General features: G+C 54.7%; 1 protein-coding gene across 3 annotated transcripts in view; it reads right to left on the bottom strand.

Moving 5' to 3' along the window:
• Positions 1–305: 305 nt before the first annotated feature.
• The window catches only part of CPAMD8 (C3 and PZP like alpha-2-macroglobulin domain containing 8), a 99,868-nt gene continuing 80,589 nt past the window's right edge, over positions 306–19,584 (bottom strand). For 2 of the 3 annotated variants that reach the window (XM_065917491.1, XM_065917492.1), the window contains exons 28-42: positions 17,865–18,021; positions 17,661–17,735; positions 13,948–14,113; positions 12,166–12,252; positions 11,955–12,091; positions 11,394–11,549; positions 11,209–11,271; positions 10,177–10,361; positions 7,868–7,955; positions 7,033–7,107; positions 5,911–6,016; positions 5,712–5,822; positions 4,740–4,949; positions 4,107–4,224; positions 306–1,340 (exon numbers count right to left, since the gene is read on the bottom strand). In XM_065917491.1, the coding sequence (XP_065773563.1) occupies positions 1,319–1,340; positions 4,107–4,224; positions 4,740–4,949; positions 5,712–5,822; positions 5,911–6,016; positions 7,033–7,107; positions 7,868–7,955; positions 10,177–10,361; positions 11,209–11,271; positions 11,394–11,549; positions 11,955–12,091; positions 12,166–12,252; positions 13,948–14,113; positions 17,661–17,735; positions 17,865–18,021 (1,756 nt within the window). In that variant the 3' untranslated portion in view covers positions 306–1,318. The remainder of the gene's footprint in view (positions 1,341–4,106; positions 4,225–4,739; positions 4,950–5,711; positions 5,823–5,910; positions 6,017–7,032; positions 7,108–7,867; positions 7,956–10,176; positions 10,362–11,208; positions 11,272–11,393; positions 11,550–11,954; positions 12,092–12,165; positions 12,253–13,947; positions 14,114–17,660; positions 17,736–17,864; positions 18,022–19,584) is intronic. The other variant, XR_010660847.1, reaches the window with a different exon arrangement.

Raw genomic sequence — 19,584 nt, 5'->3', positions numbered from 1 at the left:
TGGAGTGGGTTGCCATTTACTTCTCCAGGGGATCTTCCTGACCCAAGGATAGAACCTACATCTCCTGTATTGACAGGCAAGTTCTAAGCCCCCATATTGGAATGATTCTTTACAAATGCACTGAATTTATGATTATCTTAGGGTTCAGGTGTTCCAAAGCCTCGTCCCCATCCTCCTTGGAAAGGCTGGGCTGTGGATGAAGGAATGGAAGCAAAGGGCCAGATGAGAGCTGGCTTCAGCCCTTGGAGCTGCCCCTCAGCCTCCCCAGCCCACAGGAGGGTCAAGCCTGCCAGGGACTTGAAGGAAATGAGCTTTTATTACACCAGCGGCCTCCATGGCAAGTGGGCCACAGGGCCTTGGCCAAGGGAACTGTAACCTTGTAGGCTGGTGGGGGTCAGGGATCAGCGCTGCATGACGGGGCCCCACAGGCTGGGCCGCCCCCTCAGGGTCTCTGTGCTGTCCCGAGATGAGCTGTGTGGGCTGAAATAAATACCACCGTGGAGGGAGAAGACAGGCCAACACAGGGGAGGAGCAGCTCGGAGGCAGGCCTGCGCACACGGCTTCAGTTGGTCCGGAGCTGGAACACCCTCCCAGGTTGCTAGTGGGGGTGACAATCCTCCAGATCGGGCCCCGGGAGAGCAGGGGTTCAAGGGGCGGTGAGGTCCAGAAGCAGGAAGATGAAAGTGCATCTTCTTAGAGCCCAGAACTTCCCCACAGAGCCTGGTGCCATCCAGACCAAACATTCAGGGGGCCCCTGAGGCTAGATGGGGCTGCAGGGACTATGAAAGACCTGGGGCAATTTGGGGTTCGGGTCCTGGGGCTCAGCAGCTTGGGTGGCCCAAAGGGAGGCTGGGACTTCTGCATTTTGGAGAAGAGGGGCTTGTTTTGTTTCCAAGCTGCCGACGTTGTGTCCGAGACTTGGCCAGAGTCGTGTCCCCTCAGAAACAGGCCTTTGGCCACTAGTCCTTCCCAGAGACATCCCCTCTCTGGGGAGCAGCGCGTCAGGCTGTGGGAGCTCCTCCAGCTACCCAGCCTGTGGGCCACGGAGCGGAGTGCCTGGGGCTTCAGCTGCAGCTGGGGAGGAGGGGGGAAGGGGCCTCCAGTCACCCCACTGACCGTCCTCCCTGTTGAGGTGGGGGCTGGGCCCCCGGGAGGCCCACCATCCATCAGGGTAGGTCTCTGCCAGTCCACTTATCGGGTTCAATTGGAAGCAGGGGTCACCTAGGGTGGGGTCTACCAATCCCTAGACGGTCGAGTCTCTCGGCCCTCTTCCGGCAGGTAGAAATCACAGCCTGATCACGTCTTCCAGCTTGGAGTTTTAGGAGGAGAAGCCACTCTGGCTGATAGGAGAGAAGGAAAGACGCTGGTGGGCGGCCAGGCCTTGGGGGAGGGGTGCGGACCGTTCCTGTGCATTGGCCTCCAAGTGCACTCAGGACGGCTGCTTCCACCCACCAAGACAGGAGCACCCCCCAGAATACAGATGGGGGTACATGTTCCAGCCAGGCCCCGCACAGTGGCGGGACGGGGTGCTCACTTTTGCTAAGAATGAGCGTAGCTTGCATGGGACCACCGTTCAAATCGAGAACGTATTTGTGGAACTCAATCAGCTATGAAAAGGAAGGAACTACTGATCCGACACCAACCACAGATAATGTTGTGTCAGTAGCTCACTTTTCTCACTCAATCGGGTGAGAAAAAGCCAATCTCGAAGGGTTACGTACCCCATGATTCTGTTTACAAAGCAGCCCTGAAGTGACAAAATTATAGGGTGGGAGGACAGATGAATGGCTCGGGGGAAAGCAAGGTGGGTGTGGCCATAAAACAGCAGCTAGGGGGATCCTTGAGGTGATGGGCTGTCCAGTAGCTTGACTGCAGTCATGATTCCAAAAAGCTACAAGTGCTGAGAGGGCTTTCCCTCATAGCTCAGTTGGTAAAGAATCTGCCTGCAATGCAGGAGACCCTGGAATCTGGGTCGGGAAAATCCTCCAGAGAAAGGGTAGGCTACCCACTCCAGTATTCTTGGACTTCCCTTGTGGCTCAGCTGGTAAAGAATCCGTCTGCAATGCAGGAGACCTGGGTTCAATCCCTGGGTTGGGAAGATCCCCTGGAGAAGGGAAAGGCTACCCATTCCAGTATTCTGGCCTGGAGAATTCCATGGACTGTATAGTCCATGGGGTGGCAAAGAGTTGGACATGACGGAGCGACTTTCACTTTCACATGTGAGGGAACTGCAGACTCAACGTCCACTGAATACACATAGATGTGGTGAAATACGAGCGAGAAGGGTAGGCTGTACTGATATCAGTTTCCTTTACAGCCCCCATGCTGTAACTAAAACCCAATTACCCAAAGAGATGATTAAAAAAAATTTTTTTTAAGAAATTTGATTAGGAAGGAGAAAAGAGAGAGAGGGTGTGTGAAGAGGAAGGGGGAAGAAAAGAGGGCATGGAAGGGAAAATGAAACAAAAATACTGCAGCAGTAACCCTAAACCCAACTCTACCAGTAATTACATGTGTGTGAACTAAACCTGGTGCCTAGTGCAAGATGGTACCCCCTTAAGTCTCCAGGACTTTGGTGAGGGCTGGTAGAAAAGTTTTCCTACTGGTTTGCTGAGTGGGGATATAAACCAGCCTTTGCCACCAGCATGGGGTGGAGAGACCCTTACCACCCAGGAAGGCAGGGCTCTGAGGCTTGCCGGTGCAGCCAGCCTCCAGGACCTGGCACGTACGTAAGCTGATAGATCAACCTGCTGTTTAAACCACTTGAGTTGAGCTGGCTCAAACCAAAAGATTTGCCTCCTCCAGGAAGCCCCTTCCCAGCCTCCCTGCACAGAGCTCTCTGGTCTCCTGACCTTTCCTCCATCCTTTCCTCAGGGGGACAAAGCTTCTCTCCCTGACCAAACCCCAGTTTGGGCTCCTCTGAGCTCTTTTTCACCTTGGTCTCAAATTCCAGGCTTCCGTGTTCATCTTGACACTGTCCAGCTGGAGCAAGAATCTGGCTAATACGTCAATTTAGCCAGAACCCCATATCCTCCTTATTGATCCCTCTTGATACCTGATTGGGTTCTTCATCCTCCCCCGCCCCTCCCCATCTCTCATGATCTCTCAATCTACCTGGCCTGTCATCAGCAAGAATAAGGTTCAGTCTCTTTAGCCAGAATATCCCCCCTCCACTCCCTATTGTTTCCTCTCAGTAATTTTCCATCCACCAACTCCCCTTCCCCACTCCTTGGCTATGCTTACTATGCTTAGTTGCTCAGTAACGTCGGACTCTTTGCAACCCCACGGACTGCAGCCTACCAGACTGCTCTGTCCATGGGATTTTCCTGGCAAGAATACTAGAGTGGGTTGCCATGCCCTCCTTCAAGGGATCTTCCCAACACAGGGATCAAACCTAGGTCTCCCACATTGCAGGCGGATTCTTCATCAGCTGAGCCACCAAGGAAGCCCAAGAATACTGGAGTGCATAGCCTATCCCTTCTCCAGGGGATCTTCTCGACCCAGGAATCGAACCAGGGTCTCCTGCATTGCAGGCAGACTCTTTACCTGTTGGGCTACCAGGGAAGGGATCCTTGGCTATAAATTCCGCCCCCACCTTTTTTTTTTTTTAGGTGTGTGTGCTTAGTTGCTTTGCTTAGTCGAGTCCAATTCTTCTTGACCCCATGGACTGTAGCCCGCCAGGCTCCTCTGTCCATGGGATTCTCCAGGCAAGAATACTGGAGTGGGCTGCCATTCCCTTCTCCAGGGGATCTTCCCGACTCAGGGATTGAACCCAGGTCTTCTGCATTGTACAATTTCAACCCCACTGCAAGACTCCATAGCGCCCCCTCTTGAAAAAAAACATTCCTTGCCTCATGAATAACATTTAAAAGGCAGAGGGGGTCTCAGGGACAGATCTGTCCTGAAGTCCAGTCCTTGGGAGGGCTTCTTAAGCTCACCCTACACATACGGGCTGCTCTCTGATGTGCACTGAGTGGATGCAGGGCAAGGGAGAACAGGTTATCCACCTCATCCCCCAAAACCTTGCAGGTCAACCCTCCATCAGTAGCTCCCACTTCCTGCCGGGTTCCACGTGGAGGAAGACTGGGGGCAGATCCAGCTCTCACCTGTCCTCTGCTTCCTTATCCAAGTCCACCAACTCATGGCCAGCTGCCAGGTGCCCGGTGTCCAGGGGACCCAAGTCATACTCGTAGCTGTACAAGGCCAAGGCTGGTGTCGGCTGCTCTGGAAGGAAGGACTGAGTCAGTAGGGAAGGCACTGGAGGGAGAGGATCTGAATGGCCAGGGGGCTCGAGGAAAGATGTGTGGCCCAGAGCAACAGACAGGAGGTGAGGTCTCAAGGTGGGGAAGGGGACACAGAAATCAGAGATGGGGAGACTCAGAAAAGCACCAGGTTGGGATGGGGCTGGAGAGAGACTGACCAAGACGGAGGAGATGCAAAGGGTTCTTGTGGCAGATGCAAAGGGTTCTTGTTGCTAAGACTCTTTTGCAACCCCATGGACTGTAGCCCGCCATGAGATTTTCCAGGCAAGAATACTGGAGTGGGTTACCATTTCCTCCTCCAGGGGATCTTCCCCACCCACGGATCAAAAACGAGTCTCAATCATTGCAGGTAAACTCTGTCGCTGAGCCACCAAGGAAGCCCAGTGCAAACTGACCCAGACGCAAAGAGGTGATGAGAGGAGGTGGCATGATGGAGAAGATGGAGCCCCCGAGGCCGGCCGTGGGTTGGGTCCTCACCAAGCGCGCAGCGGCCAGGGGCCGCGGGCTCCAATCTCACGCGGCGGCGGCAGGCGGCCTCCTGCAGGTGGCAGGCGCTGGCGTAGACTACGCCGTCGGAGCCGCACACCGGGTCCCCGCTGATGCGGCAGGCGCGGGCGCAGCCACAGCGTGTAACTGTCACCCCCTCCTCCGGAACGGCCACAGGACCTCGCTCTTCCGGGGACCAGCCTGGCGGGCGAGACGAAGTTGTCAGGGCCCTGGGAACTCCAAGCTCCCCACTTGGCCCTCGCCTCTCCCGGGCCTGGGATGGAGAAGTCCCTAGGGGCCAGAACCACGCTCCACAGAGTGGAGACAGTGCCCAGGAAGCCCTGAGCCCTGACCTGGTGGAATTTCACGCGAGTATTTGCCTAGTATTTACGAAAACAACATTTAAAAGTAAAACTTTTTAACTAAATGCAACCTAAATTCATTTCAAGAAGTTTGGAAAATAAAGAAAAGGGTTCCGAGGAACTCCACTCCGCCCTTCGCCGCCGCCAGTCTGCGCTCACAGCTTGGGTCCCTGGATCCTGACACCCTCTGGCTTGTGGGGGAGGGGAGGCAAGGGCTCCCCTCCGGGCCTCCGGCTTCTACGCCCGCCCCTCCCACCCCGCTAGACCCCGCCCCTCCCACCTCGCTAGACCCCGCCCCTCCCACTCCGCTAGACTCCGCCCCTCCCACGATGGGCCCCGCCCCCATCCAGCTAGGACCCCGCCCCCTTCCGCTGCTCCCTCCCGCCCCTCTATTCCTTGCTTCCTCCACCCAGCCTGCGCATTCCAACCGACCGCATCGGCTCAGGACGCGCGCCCTCGACCGAGCCGGGCCTTGCTCCTTTTACCACGCTGCACGCTCCTCTGCCTGACGACTCCCTCCAAATGGGCAGCCCTCCCCCAGGCCCACGGGTCGTGTTGGGGTGGCGGGTGCTCGGAAGGAGCAGTGGCCTCGCGCACTCACCGGGGCCCTGGGCCAGAGCGCGCTCCACTTCGTTGCACGCAGGCCCCGCGCACAGCTCCCGGGCAAGCGGGCTGCGAGCGCTGACATTGTAGAAGCGCGTGGCCTCGAAGGCTGCGGGACCAAGGGAGAAGGGTGACCAGGTGACGGGTGACAGGGTGAGGGGCCGAGCTGGGGTTGCGGGTGGCGGACGTGGGCCTACCAGGCTCATAATAGTCGTACACCAAGATGGGCAGCGCCGACGTCCTGCCCACGACGTGCTCCCGGAGCGCCCGGAACTGCACGCACGTCAAACACCGGCTGGGGATCTGCGGGGGCAGCGAGCAGGCTCAGGCTTGGCTGGGCCCACTAGGGCTGGAGACTTGAGCTTTGGCCTCTGTGCTCTATGATGCCCCAAAGTGTGAACCCAGAACTGGTTGATTGCGGGGTGCCCCGGAGGCGTGAAACAGAAACCCGATCTTATTTCGATTTTGTGGGTCCTTCCACCCACGTGGAGAGTGTCTCAGCTGGTCTTTCATCTCCCACACTCACCATGGCAGGTGCGCGTCCTCTGTGTGTGTGTTTGTGTGTGTGTGTGTGTGTACATTCACAATCTTGTGCAACCACTGTCTGTAGAACTTTTCCATCTAGAAAAATGGTACAGATGAAACTGTTTGCAGGGCAGGAATAGAGATGCAGAGGTAGAGAACGGACATGTGGACACAGGGGGGGAAGAGGAGGGTTGGACGAATTGGAAGATCAGGATCGACATAAATACACTACATAAATACACGTCTATAGCAGATACTAGTGGGAAGCTAATGTATAATATAGCACAGGAAGCTCAGCTCAGTGCTCTGGAGTGACCTAGAGGGGTGGGATGGGGGCAAGGTGGGAGGGAGGTCCATGAGGGAGGGGATATATGTATACAGGACAGCTGATTTACTTCCTTGTACAGCAGAAACCAACACAACAGTTATCCTCCAGAAAAGAAGAATAAAAAAACGGCATCCACACTTGAACCCACTGCTTATCCCCCCAACCCTGGAAACCACCAATCTGCTTTCTGTCTGTTCATCTCCACGTGTTTTTGAGATTCAGAAAGTCAGTGCTTCATTTTGATGCCTGAATACTATTCCACAGCCCTCCTAACTTTTTCCACCAAAGCGAGCTGGCTGGGGCACAGAGCAGGCAGCTGTGCCAACTCTGCATGAATTGACTCTTCCAGTTTCTTTTTCTTGGTATGAGAGCACTGCCAGAACCATTAACAGGCCATGGCGGCTATGCCCTCGCCAGTGCGACTGCTGTGGAGGCCTCCGCCCACCGCTATCCCAGCCCACAGTACCTCATCAAAGTAGAAGAGCACTCTGCGGCCAGCCAGCTCATACCTCTTCAGTGCCACGTGCTTGTCAAGGAGCAGCTGGCAAGGAAGCCAGAGTCAGGATCTGCCCAGCCCCTCTGCCCCCAATACTCTTGTCCTCCAATCTCCAAGGGCCCAAGGTGGGCTGGAACCATGCGGAGCTGAGGCCCTAGAGGCTGAGGAGTTCGCCTACAGGCATCCAACAAGTGCCCATGGGCTGGGCCAGGGGGTGGCAGCCAGCACCCCTGAGAGGGCATTCAAGGCTGGGTATCACTGTCCTGAGTGCCCGCCTCCACAGTCTTCCCTGCCACAGTCTCTCCCGATCAAGTCTCAGTCCCAGGCCAAGTCCCCGAGGCACCTACTGAGCCCTGCCACCTGCTCCTGCTTCACCTGCACCATTCACCCCCACCCCCATGCAGGGCGCTCCACCCTCCCCACACTGCCGACCTCCTCGGCAAGGCTGCTCTCCTTCTTGGTGACCATCTGCCCCACATGCAAAATGGGGCTAGTCTCTCTTTAAGCAAAGGGTGCTGGCAAGTCTCTGGAAGCACTCTCTGGCACCCCAAGTCATCCCCAAAATGCAAGCATCCTCGGTCTCATGGGTAACAGCACAGATGGCCCAGTGAGTGACACCTTCCGGGAGAGACCCAACCCCTCCCCACCTGCCCCTCCGCAGATGGCCAGTCTCAGAGCACCAACTTTGCCGGGAGAAAGTAAGGCAAAAACAAAAACACAACCCCACTTTATGAAGGGCTAGGAATCTGCAACCAGGGCAGGTCCACAGCCGCTGCCCAGCCCCTGCCCACCAGCGCCCCCTCACCTGCTCCAGGCTCTCGACGTCCGCCCGGAACCCTGACAGTAGGGGCACCTCCAGGACCGCCATGTTGGAGGACCCTGCATGCAGCCACCTGTCAATGAAAGGAGAGAAAGAGGGGCCCTTGAACTCAAGCCCCTCAGTGGAATTCATGGTCCGCTCTGTCCCCACAGCTCTCCAGCCTGCCCTGGGTCTGGCTGGCAGCCCATCTGCACAGACACCCTTGGCAGGGTCATTGGTCATTCCATTTCACAGTTGAAACACTGAAACCATAAGGGAAAGGTCTTGCCAAGTGTTCTTGGCCTGACCCAGGTCCACCCTAAAGGAAATCAACCCTAAATATTCATTGGAAGGACTGATGCTAAAGCTGAAGCTCCAATACTTTGGCCACCTGATGCAAACAGCTGACTCACTGGAAAAGACCCTGATGCTGGGAAAGATTGAGGGCAAGAGGAGAAAGGGGTGACAGAGGTTGAGATGGTTGGATGGCATCACCGACTCAATGGACATGAGTTTGAGCAAAGTCTGAAGGGTATCGACTGGGTGGCGCAGTGGTAAGTATTCTGCCTGCCCATGCAGGAGACGCAGGAAGTACGGGTTTGATCCCTGGGTCAAGAAAATCCCCTGGAGAAGGGAAAGTCAACCCACTCCAGTATTCTTGCCTGGAGAATCCCATGGACAGAGGAGCCTGGTGGGCTACAGTCCATGGGGTCGCAAAGAGTCGGACACGACTGAGCGACTGAGCAACAACCACCTCTGGTGTGGGAAACAGCTCTGTGGGGCTGAGGGAGCCAGGCTGCTCCCCAGGGCCAGCCCTGTTTCCCCTTCTGTGACATGGGGGAGGCAGTGGGTGAATACCGCCTCTAGGGCCTGCTACATGCCAGACCCTTCCTGTGCCGGGCACTGGTGACAGGGAGGCTGATACTCAGTGAGGGGCCTGCAGACTGCGGGTACAAGGGGGCGGGGTGCCCAGAGCCCCCAGGACGGGCAGAGGAGGCGTCTGTGGAGGCCGGGCCTAAGAGATGCCGGGCCAGCCGGCACATGGTTACTTTCTTCCCGTCTGAGAAGGAGCAGAGGTGTCCCCAGCGGACGTGCCAGGCCCAGGCCCGCTGCTTCGTGTTCCTCCACCCAATTAGATGGTGGTCACAGCCCTGCTGAGTGGTCTCACTGCCACTCAAGTCTCACTGCCAACCAGAAATGGTTGGGGGACCCGCTGCTCTGGGGCTTGGGCCCAGTTGGGCTTGTTCTTCAGAACCTCCCAAGTTGCGGGCAGCCTTGGACACGTGAGGGTTAAGGGTCAAGGTTAAGGACGGCACCTGGGCAGCTCTGACAGGAGTCAGCTCCATGGCTGCCAACCACCTACCAACCACCTACCAACCACCTACCAACCACCTACCGACCACCTTTGGGTCCCCCCAGCATTGCCATGGCAATGAGCATCCTTTGTGGCAGTTGCATGCACCCCCTCCTCCTGAGGACCCTCGGCGAACTGGTTCTAGGGTCACACCTGGGGTGGGTGGGTCATGTAAGGGCCACAAACAGCCGTCCCTCCCAGGCCCATCTGCCACTGCAGTCTGTGCACCCATTCAGAAGCACTCATTTCAGAAATCATCTGTACTGTAAGCTTTTGATTGCAAAGGGATCCATTTCAAAGACATTCATCTTGAATAAAGATACTGACAGCTACTAACAAAACAACTGGTAAGGAAACAGGCTGCCCCCACCCATGAATATCTCTCTTTCAGAAAGCCCTGGGTAGGGACTTCCCTGATGGTCCAGTGGTTAAGACTCTGCGCTTCCACTGCAGGGGGCACAGGTTCAATCCCTGGTCAGTATGTGGGACAGCCAAAATGACATAGCCCTGGGTATTTAAATAACTGAGTACTTGGGTCACCCTGCCTTCCCCTTCCTGCACCTCAATTACCATTCTTATATTTTAAACTCACAATAAAGAGTGAATCCACAAAACCCTAGGCACACCCCTCCCCTCAGATTTCAATAAAGGTAGAACCTCAAGTCCACGACTTCTCTCTCTTTCTTGCCGGTGATCTCACTGTGTGACCCCCAGGAGGGTCGAGTACCCTCCAGGACCTGTGAGTAAGAAATCTCATCGTTCTTAGTTTCCTGATGGGTGTTGCTGAGGTGTGTCTTGTAATCAGAATAAGGACCACGGGGGCTGGTCAGCCACAACTTTGGCTCTAGTCGGGGAAACATCTATGGGGCCAGGTAAGTCCCCCAGAGGTTCCTAGCTGAGAGCATCACCCTACAAAACATCACCCAGGTGGGGGTGCCAGCCGGCGGGGCAGGAGCCTCACCTGGTGCAGACCTCCAGGGTCACCTGGTACTCCTGGTGATGCTGGTCTGCTGCTGGGTCATCATCATCAGCTGAGGAGGCAGGGGAGGGGGGCCGCTGCTGCTCAGCCTCAGGCTCCTGGAGGTTCACAAGCAGCTGGAAGGATGGCTTGGCCACCGGGTCGGGCACATTGTAGGTGACATCAATCTGGGGGGTGGGGGAGGGCAGAGGCTTAGGGGCCATGGGGGTGGAGAGGGGAAAGACAGGGGCAGGAGAAGGTGGGGGACAGCTAGAACGATGAGGTCGGTGATACTGATGACAGTTCTGGGCATGGTCATCATTCCCTTTAATCCCGAGGGTGTAGGTACAACCATCATCCTATTCTTCCATGTCTCAAGCCCAGGTCTGTCTGCATACTGGGCTCCTGATCTCCTATTATCCACTGTGTTGTCTGGGCTCCATTTTTCAGATGGAGAAGGTGAGGCTACAAGGGTCTCCTGGCTGATTTGCCCTCTGACCACTGGCCAAAGCTCAGGAGACCAGTCTGTCCCACAATGAAATCCTGAGTCTGATGACTAAGGGGCCTCAGGGAGGGCCAGGCTGAGTCCGGGCCGGGCATCTGCATTCAGACCTTGGCTGGGAGAATAACCTTGAGCCACCAGGCAAGTCCCACAGTGGAGGGTGAAGCAGGGGGCTCTGCTCAGGGTCAGAGACCACCAAACGGAGAACCAGATGCAGTTTCACCCAAGGGGACACACTGCCATCTACCTTGGGTTCTGCCTGGGGCAGTGGTGGTGTGGTTTAGTCGCTAAGTCATGGCCGACTCTTTTGCTCCCAGGTGGACTGCAGCCCGCCAGGCTCTGCTGTCCATGGGATTCTCCAGGCAAGAATACTGGAGTGGGCTGTCATTTCTTTCTCCATAGTGGTGACATTTCAGGGGGCTGACAGGCTGTCTCAGGGTGGTTCTCACACACACAGCCACCCCACTCAGCCTGGCCAGATACTGAGCCCTCCAGGGTCCCCTGGGAGCACTCCCCTTACCCCGAAGACTCACCTGCATCAGACAGCAGCCTTCACCCTTGGCGCTCACAAACAGCCCCGTGGGGAGGCTGGGGATCTGGGGAGAGAAGATGCTACTGTTCCCCTCCGTCCACCTGCAGACACACCCGGACAGACAGGCAGCGAGGAGGGGCCACTCTTGCTGCCCTGCCCCCCAACCCCGGTCCTGGGAACACGCACCGCGGCCATCTGCAGAAGCTTCTGGTTGCCCCTGTGCAGCTCGAAGGTCTCCTGGTAGTCCAAGTTGGTGGAGGCCAGGGAGACGGTGAGGTTGACGCTGCCCGCGTAGGACAAGATGGCGTACTCTGCCAGGGCCTGCAGAGCCACGCAGGTGTCCTGGGGGACAGAGCCGGAAGTCAGCCCCAGAAGGGGGTCAGCCACAGTGCCTCCACCCTTTGCCGGAGGTCTGACCCAAACTGGGGGTTCCATGGACCCTCACTGAGGCCAGGGACTCCTGTGGCTGGAATGGAGAGCAGATCCGGTGTAGACACCCACAGAGCTGGGGACCCCAGGCAGCTGGGGGGGCATCTCCACTGAAGGAGGGGCGGTCCCTATCCCAGAGCCTGGCGCATCCATCCCTCAGCCCCATCCTCCCATCCTCTCTTGGACTTCATGCTCGCAGAGGTGCAGGTAAGGAGCCATCCTAAGGCTAGATGCACCGGGAAACTTCCTAGAGGGCTCTGAGTCCCGGGCCTAGGCCACCCAGACCTCAGCCCCTCCCTCTGGCTCTGCCTGGCGCACCTGAGTAGAAGAGAAGCCCCCGAGGGCATTCCGCTGCTGGGACAGCCACTTCACCACAGGCAGGGCGGTGGCCACGTCTCCCAGGAGGGTATAGGTCAGCAGGGCATAAGCTGTCATTTCCACCTCGGCCGAGACCACTGCAACGGAAGAGGCCAGCTGGGACCCAGGACCCAGTGCCCAAAGCAGGCACTAGAGGTGGGGTGGCCAGTACCTGTCTGATAGACCCCGTCACTGAAGCTTAGGAACGCATCCTTGTCCACATCCCGGGAACCCGTCAAGCTCCAGTGGGTCACCCCATCTGCAAGGCCAGAACAGATCGAGGTTGGACCCCAGTGGGAGAGGGTACCAGGGAAAGATGGCGGAGACAGTAAGGGCCTTGGGGCTACATCTCAGATCTGCAACTACAGGGCCAAATCCAGCCCCTCCTGTGCCCCTGGTTGCTCAGTCACCGCAGTTGCATCCGACTCTTTGCGACCCCATGGACTGCGGCCCGCCAGCCTCCTCTGTCCATGGGATTCTCCAGGCAAGAACACTGGAGTGGGTTGCCATGCTCTCCTCCAGGGGATCTTCCTGACCCAGGGATCGAACCCACATCTCCTGCGTCTCTGGCACTGCAGGCAGATATTTTACCACTGAGCCCACCAGGGAAGCCCTGGCAGACATTACCAATCCCTGGCTGCTTTTATGAACTCCCAACAGACATCATTAATCAATGGCTACTCTTCTGCATCCCTGGCAGACATCCTTAATCAATGGTCTCCCTTCTGGCTGGGGCCCTGATGCAGGCCTGGGTTATCCTCCCTTGGGCCCCAGGAAGTCACTCACTATTTCCAAAGACACCAAGGATTCTAAGCTCATGTGAGGTATAAAAAGCCCTCAAACCACAGAAAAATCAGCCCTCCCAGCCTCAGATCTTGACACCATCATTCAATTGGGTGGTTTTAGAATTTTGCTTTTTAAGTAATTTTTCTTTTTTTTTTCTTCTTCTTAAGCAGAGAAGGTGAATGGAGGCTTGAGCCCAGTGCAGCTGCTGGGCAAGGCCACGGGGCAGGGGGAGGGGACTGAGTTTGGAGACATTCCAAGAAGTCACAGCTCGGTGACTTGGGTTTCCCAAACACAATGGGGAGTCATTCTGTAGTTGGGGAGATGGACACCACCAGATGGAAGAGGCTTTCTGAGGCTCACCCAGCAATGGGGGCAGGGTGGGGTCCGGCTGCAGCCCTCCCCTGCCTCTGGCACTCTGCCTGGGGATGGTTTCTAGGAGGCCTGGGAGATCTTATACCAGGGATCCCTGAGCACTCTTCTTCCCAGTGGGGGCTGGGGTAGCATCCTCTGTTTCATTAGGGAAGAAAATGATGCTCAGGCTCAAGCCAACTTATCAAATGAAGTCACTAATAGAGGCGATAATGAATGAGTTATGAATGAGTAAGGGCTTCCCTGGTGGTTCAGACGGTAAAGAATCAGTCTGCAATGCAGGAGACCCACGTTCGATCCCTGGGTCAAGAAGATCCCCTGGAGAAGAGAAAGGCAACCCACTCTAGCATTTTTGCCTGGAGAATCCCATGGACAGAGGAGCCTGGCGGGATACAGTCCATGCAGTAGCAAAGAGCCAGACACCACTGAGTGACTCATACACACCCAAGGCCTTCCCTGGTGGCTCCGTGGTAAAGAATCTGCCTCCCAATGCCAGAGACGCGGGTTCTATCTTTGTGTGGGGAAGACCCCCAGAGAAGGAAATGGTAAGCCACTCCAGTAGTCTTGCCTGGGAAATCCCCTGAACAGAGAAGCCTGGTGGGCTACAGCCCAAGTGTTAGCAAAAGAGTCGGACACGAAACTTAGCAACTAAACAACAACAACAAATAAATGAGTAAACAAAACAGAGTGAGCCAAGGATGCCTCCTTAGTTCCAAGCACGTGTCCATGAGCTGTTTCCTGGGGCCTGCTGGGCTGGCGCCATGCTGCGTCTACTGGGCTGGTGGGCAAGGGCACCTACCCTGGGTGATGGCCAGGCTGCGGAGTTTTCGCAGGGCGGCGGGGGCTGCAGGGCTGCGGAGCAGGGTCAGCGCGTAGGCAGTCAGGGCGCTGCTGTAGGGGTCCGTAACCAGGGACGCGCTGGACTCCAGGAAGTGTCTGGCTTTGGCAATGGCCCCCCTCTCCTCCTGCAGGGTGGGGTGGGGGTGGGGTGGGACGCGGAGCCCCGGGAGGCTGCTCAGCCTTCACCGTGCAGACCGCCCTCCCGAAAGTCCCAGGGGCATGCCCGAGGAAACCACTGGATGGCCTGCAGCCCCTCACTTTGTATACATGATTGCCTATAGCCCCAGCTTTCAAAACCCCATTCTCTTTCTTTCATTAATATGTTGGTGACAGCTTTTTCCAAATGAAGACTTCAGCACCATCGTTCAACTCAGACACTCAGGAGGAAGCAGGGAGAGCCCTGGCTGCCCTGCCCCATACCACTCGCTCATCAGGCTAAGACCTCCCAGTTCAGGCCCACCTCATCCTCCAAGCCTCACCTCAATTGTCACCTCCTCCAGGAAGCCCACCAACCCTGATCATGCTCCTGCCCCACAGTGTGAGTGGCTGGAGGACAGAAACCAAGTCCATTGTCCAGTGATGGCCTTAGTTCAGAGAACCTGCCCAGTAATACAGGTTAAATGGAAAACTGAGTGACTCAAAACATTCATGAATTTAAGGACTTCCCTGGTGGCCCAGTGGCTAAGACTCCACATTCCCAATGCAGGGGGCCTGGGTTTGATCCCTGGTCAGGGAACTAGGTCCCACATGCTGCAATGAAGAGTTTCAATGCAGCAATTAGAGATCCCAAATGTTGCAAAGAGGATTGAAGATCCTGCATGCCACAAACTAAGACCCAGTGCGGCCAAATAAATAAGTAAATACTGTTTGTTTGTTTGTTTGTTTTTTAAAGTAGACATTTCTTGTCTTGTGGATCTGGAGGCCAGAAGTCTGAGGTCAATGTGTTGGCAAGGTCGGTTCCTTCTGAGGGCCACAAGGACAAGATCTGCTCCAGGCCTCTCTCCTGGCTTGGAGCCGGCCGTCTTCTCCCTGTATCTTCACAGCATCTTCCTTCTGTGAGGGTCTCTGCGTCCTGATGTCCTCCTTTTCCCAGGCTGCCAGTCACACTGGATCAGTACCCACCCTAAAGTCCGCGTTTTAACATGACTACCTCCATAAAGGCCTTGTCTGCAAATACAATCACATTCTGGAGTCTTGGGGCTGGATCTGTATCTCCCCTTCACAGGTTTGTATCTTGAAGCCTAACCCCCAGTGGTTGTGGCAGGGGTGGAGGGGTGGGCCGGTGCTTTGGGAGATTATTAGGTTTAGATGAGATCAAGAGAGTGGAGCTTCCCTGGTGGCTCAGCTGGTAAAGAGTCCGTCTGCAATGCAGGCAACCCCGGTTCGATTCCTGGGTCAGGAAGAATACCCACTCCAGTATTCTTGCCTGGAGATTCCCATGAATTAACACACACACGAGAGGGTGAAGCCCCGATAATCAATTAGACTGCTTAAAGAGAGACCACAGTGGTCTCTCTCTCCTCCTCTCCCCTCAACCCCATCCCACCTCTCTTCATGGTCATGCACCAAGAAAAGGCCACATGAAGACACAGAGAGAAGATGACTGACTACAAGTCGGGAAGAGACCCCTCATTAAGAACTGAACTGAAAAAAAAAAGAACTGAATCAACCAGAACACTGACCTTGGACTTTCCAGTCTCTAGAACCATCAGAAATAAATGTCTCCTAGGACATAGAAGCAATCTAAATGTCCACTTAGAGAGGAATGGATAAAGAAGATGTGGTACATATATACAATGGAATATCACTCAGCCTTAAAAAGGAACAAAAGTGTGCCGTTTGCAGACATGTGGATTTACCTAGAGACTGTCACACAAAATGGGGTAAGTCAGAAAGACAAAAGCAAATACTGTATGTTAACACATATATGTGGAATCTAGAAAAATGGTGCAGATGAACCTATTTGCAAAGCAGAAAAAGACACAGTGTAGAGAACAAATGAATGGACACCAAGGGGGGATGAATTGGGAGGTTGGGATTGACATATATATACTATTATGTATAAAATAGATAACTAACGAGAACCTACTGTATAGCACAGGGAACTTCACTCAAGGCTCTGGTGACCTAGATAGTGAAGTCGCTCAGTCATGTCTGACTCTTTGCGACCCCATGGACTGTAGCCTACCATGCTCCTCTGTCCATGGGATTTTCCAGGCAAGAGTACTGGAGTGGGTTGCCATTTCCTTCTCCAGGAGATCTTCCCGACCCAGGGATCGAACCCAGGTCTCCTGCATTGTAGGCAGATGCTTTACCATCTGTGCCACCAGGGAAGACCTAAATGGGAAAGAAATTCAAAAAAGAGGGGATATATGTACATGTGGGTTTCCCAGTTGGCGCTAGTGGTAAAGAGCCAACCTGCCAATGCAGGAGATGTGGGCTCGATCCCTGGGTCACGAAGATTCCCTGGAGTAGGGCATGGCAACCCACTCTAGTGTTCTTGCCTGGAGAATCCCATGGACAGAGGAACCTACAGTCCATGGGGTCGGAATCAGACACAACTGAAGCGACTTAGCACGCATGCGTATGTATGTGTAAGCTGATTTGCTTTGCGGTTCAGTGGAAACTAGCATAGCACTGTAAAGCAACTACACTCCAATAACAATTTTCTTAAAAAGAAATAAAGGTCTGTTGTTTAAGCCCCTGGTCTGTGGTATTTTGTGACAGCAGCCTGAGTCGACTTAGGGGATTGGGGTTTCGGGCAACCCAATCCAACCGCTTAACACATGGCAAGTGAGGGGCCCTCTGGGCAAAGCATGTGGGACACGGAGGGTCTTAGGTCCCAGCAAACTCTAGACACAGCAGTTACAAATCTGCATCGTGAGGTGGAAAAATCTGAGAAGCGCCACAAAGGACAATTCATCATCAGAGGTTTTAGAATTGGCACAGATGTGAGGAATGGTGGAATCCCTAGCCTGGCAGCTGAGCTCTGTCTATCCTGGGAAGATCCCTCTGTAGGGGACATGCCACTTCCACTTGGGACAGCCTCACAGAAGTGACAACAACCCTTGAGTTCCTTGGGACATCTAAGCCCTGTTGGGTCCATTACTAACTGTACCCAAAGGTTCTAGACCTTTCTCCCCCAAAGCATTCATAAGTTAAAAAAAAATTTTTTTTTAATTTTTTGGCTGCACTGAACGACATGTGGGATCTTAGTTCCCAACCAAAGATCAAACCCAAGACCCTGCATTGGGAGCACGGAGTCTTTAACTACAGGACCGCCAGGGAAGTCCCATTCAACATTTTGTACCGGGCTTCCTAAAGCCAGCCTACAGGTCCAGGATAATGATTGAGACTCAAATGATTCTCCAAATGGGGGCTGGGGGCTATGGACAGTCCTGGGAAGGCTCAAACTCAGGGACACACGCGTGTCCCTTATGACTACCGCCAGAATCTCTCATGCATCTGCTTAGGTCACAAGAAGTGGTAAGGTCACAATAAGTGCTCAGGTCACAAGAACTGTGACCATTGGAAAGCATGAAAATGTCCCATTAATGAACAGAAGGAGGACAGCAAGGAAGAAATAGAAGCTGAAGATGGCCAGCCTGCCTGGCAAGGGAAACTGCTCGCTTGTTCCTCCAGCCCAGCATCTCCCGGGCACCCTGCACTTACCTCCGAGGCTGGGTCCACTTCCAAGAGCGCAGCCACCACGTAGGCTGTCAGTGGGACTGTGCCGTGGATCCCACCCTGTAAAAGGATTTGTGGGTCTCACCCCAACCAGAAGGAACAGCCTCCTAACCCCACTGGCTGCAGACAAACCCGGGGAGCAAGCAGCACAAGGCCAGAGCTCCCAGAGGAGGCTGAGAGGCTGCTGACCTGAATGTCCTTGTTCAGAATCCTGCCCACTGCCGGGAAGGAGCCATCTGCCTGCTGCTGCTGGACAATCCAGTCCTTGGCAGCTTCCAGCTCCAGAGGGTCGATGAAGATGAAGCTGCGAGCCTGGGCAAAGGACTTCAGGACAAAGGCCGTGAGCCTGAAACAGGATGGGGTACAGGCTGAGAGAGCCACAGGCTGGGCTGTCCCAAAACAAAGTCACCTCCCATGTGCCCCTTGAGGGACTGTGGTACACTCCCCACATCACCCAAGACTCTGCTTCCTCCTCTGTAAGACACAAAGGCCCAGTCTGCACTGTTGTGAGCACTTGATGGAAGTGTGTGGGCACCCAGCAGGGCCTGATGATCCAGCCTATCTTCCCTGTTAACTCCCTCCCACCTGGGAAGCACCTTTTTCTGAGCCAGTCAAGTCCCCCATCACCACCATGCATGAAAGACCTTCCTTATTGCTTCTCCATAACCATTCCCCAAGAGAGTCCCAGTTTTACTGAAAGATCCCAGGGAAAACCAGCAACCAGGTACCCTGGACACTTGGGCTCCTCTGTAGCCCTAATCAGCCACAGCCATGAGTATTTCAGTCCACAGGTCTGCAAATGGCTTTGGTATGGGCACATGAGGCAATGCCCGGAGCAGCTGCAGCCATTTTGCTACCACAAGGAGAGCAGCCACTGGGCTGAGGAGGTCCACAGGGACAAAGGAAAGAACTAGCAGCCCAAGTGCATTGTCAGGCTGCCAGACTGGCCAGTCCTGGAGACTCCTCAGCTCTGCGGTGTGAACTGATGTTCAGAATTCCTTTTTCAGTTATTTTTACGTTGTTTGCAGCTGAAAACATCCCACAAACCCATTCAGTCACTCAGTTACCCAAGTCCTGAATGCAGAGTGCTCCTACTTCCTTTCTTTACAGGATGAAGTCTTAACTTGTTGTCTTCTCAGTGTTCACTGAGAAGTCTTCTCAATGTGCAACCCAGGGGTGTCTTCTCAGAGGAAGCCTCCCAGCACTTCCACTAGCACTTAGCACTTCCACTCTTGGGTGAGCTGGCTGCTTCTAGACTCCCAGGCCCTCCCTCTGTCTACCCGTATCACTGCAACCTGCCCTTTGTTCACCCCATCCTCCAGCCCAACTGTTGCTAGTGCACCCTGAATGGGAGATGATGGGGCTGGGGGATGAATGAATGAAAAAATGAACTCAGAAGAACCACCGGATGGAAACCAGGGAGCCAAGAGGGACAAACAGCAGAACTGTCAGCAAGGGAAATGCCCCAACTCAAGATGAAAGAGTAATCCATCCTCTTCAAAATCAAGTGGTTCCCCTACTTCACACTCATCAGGATGGCTACTATAAAACAAAAACAAAACAATGGAAAATAGCAAGTACTGGTGAAGATGCAGGGAAATTGGAACCTTTGTGCACTGCTGGTGGGAATGGAAAATAGTACAGCCAGTGTGGAAAACAATATGGTGATTCCTAAAATAAAATTGAACATAGAATTATCATGTTGTTGTTGTCAAGTCACTGGAATCCATTTTGGTTAAAAGAGTCATGTGTGTATTGGGAAGGGCCCTGGGTCAGGACAGATGTGGGAAATGAAGCAAGATCAGCCAGAGGAAAACAAACACCTGGAAAAATGACTCCCATGTAAGTGACTTAAATCACTTCTCTGGCACACTTCCCATCAAGGAGGATGCCCGCATCCTTCTCTGGG

Source organism: Muntiacus reevesi, chromosome 1 (assembly GCF_963930625.1).
Source record: "Muntiacus reevesi chromosome 1, mMunRee1.1, whole genome shotgun sequence".
In the NCBI taxonomy this organism is placed as follows: domain Eukaryota; kingdom Metazoa; phylum Chordata; class Mammalia; order Artiodactyla; family Cervidae; genus Muntiacus; species Muntiacus reevesi.
Note: the sequence above shows the minus strand (reverse complement) of the source record. Positions and strands in the feature narration are given on the sequence as shown.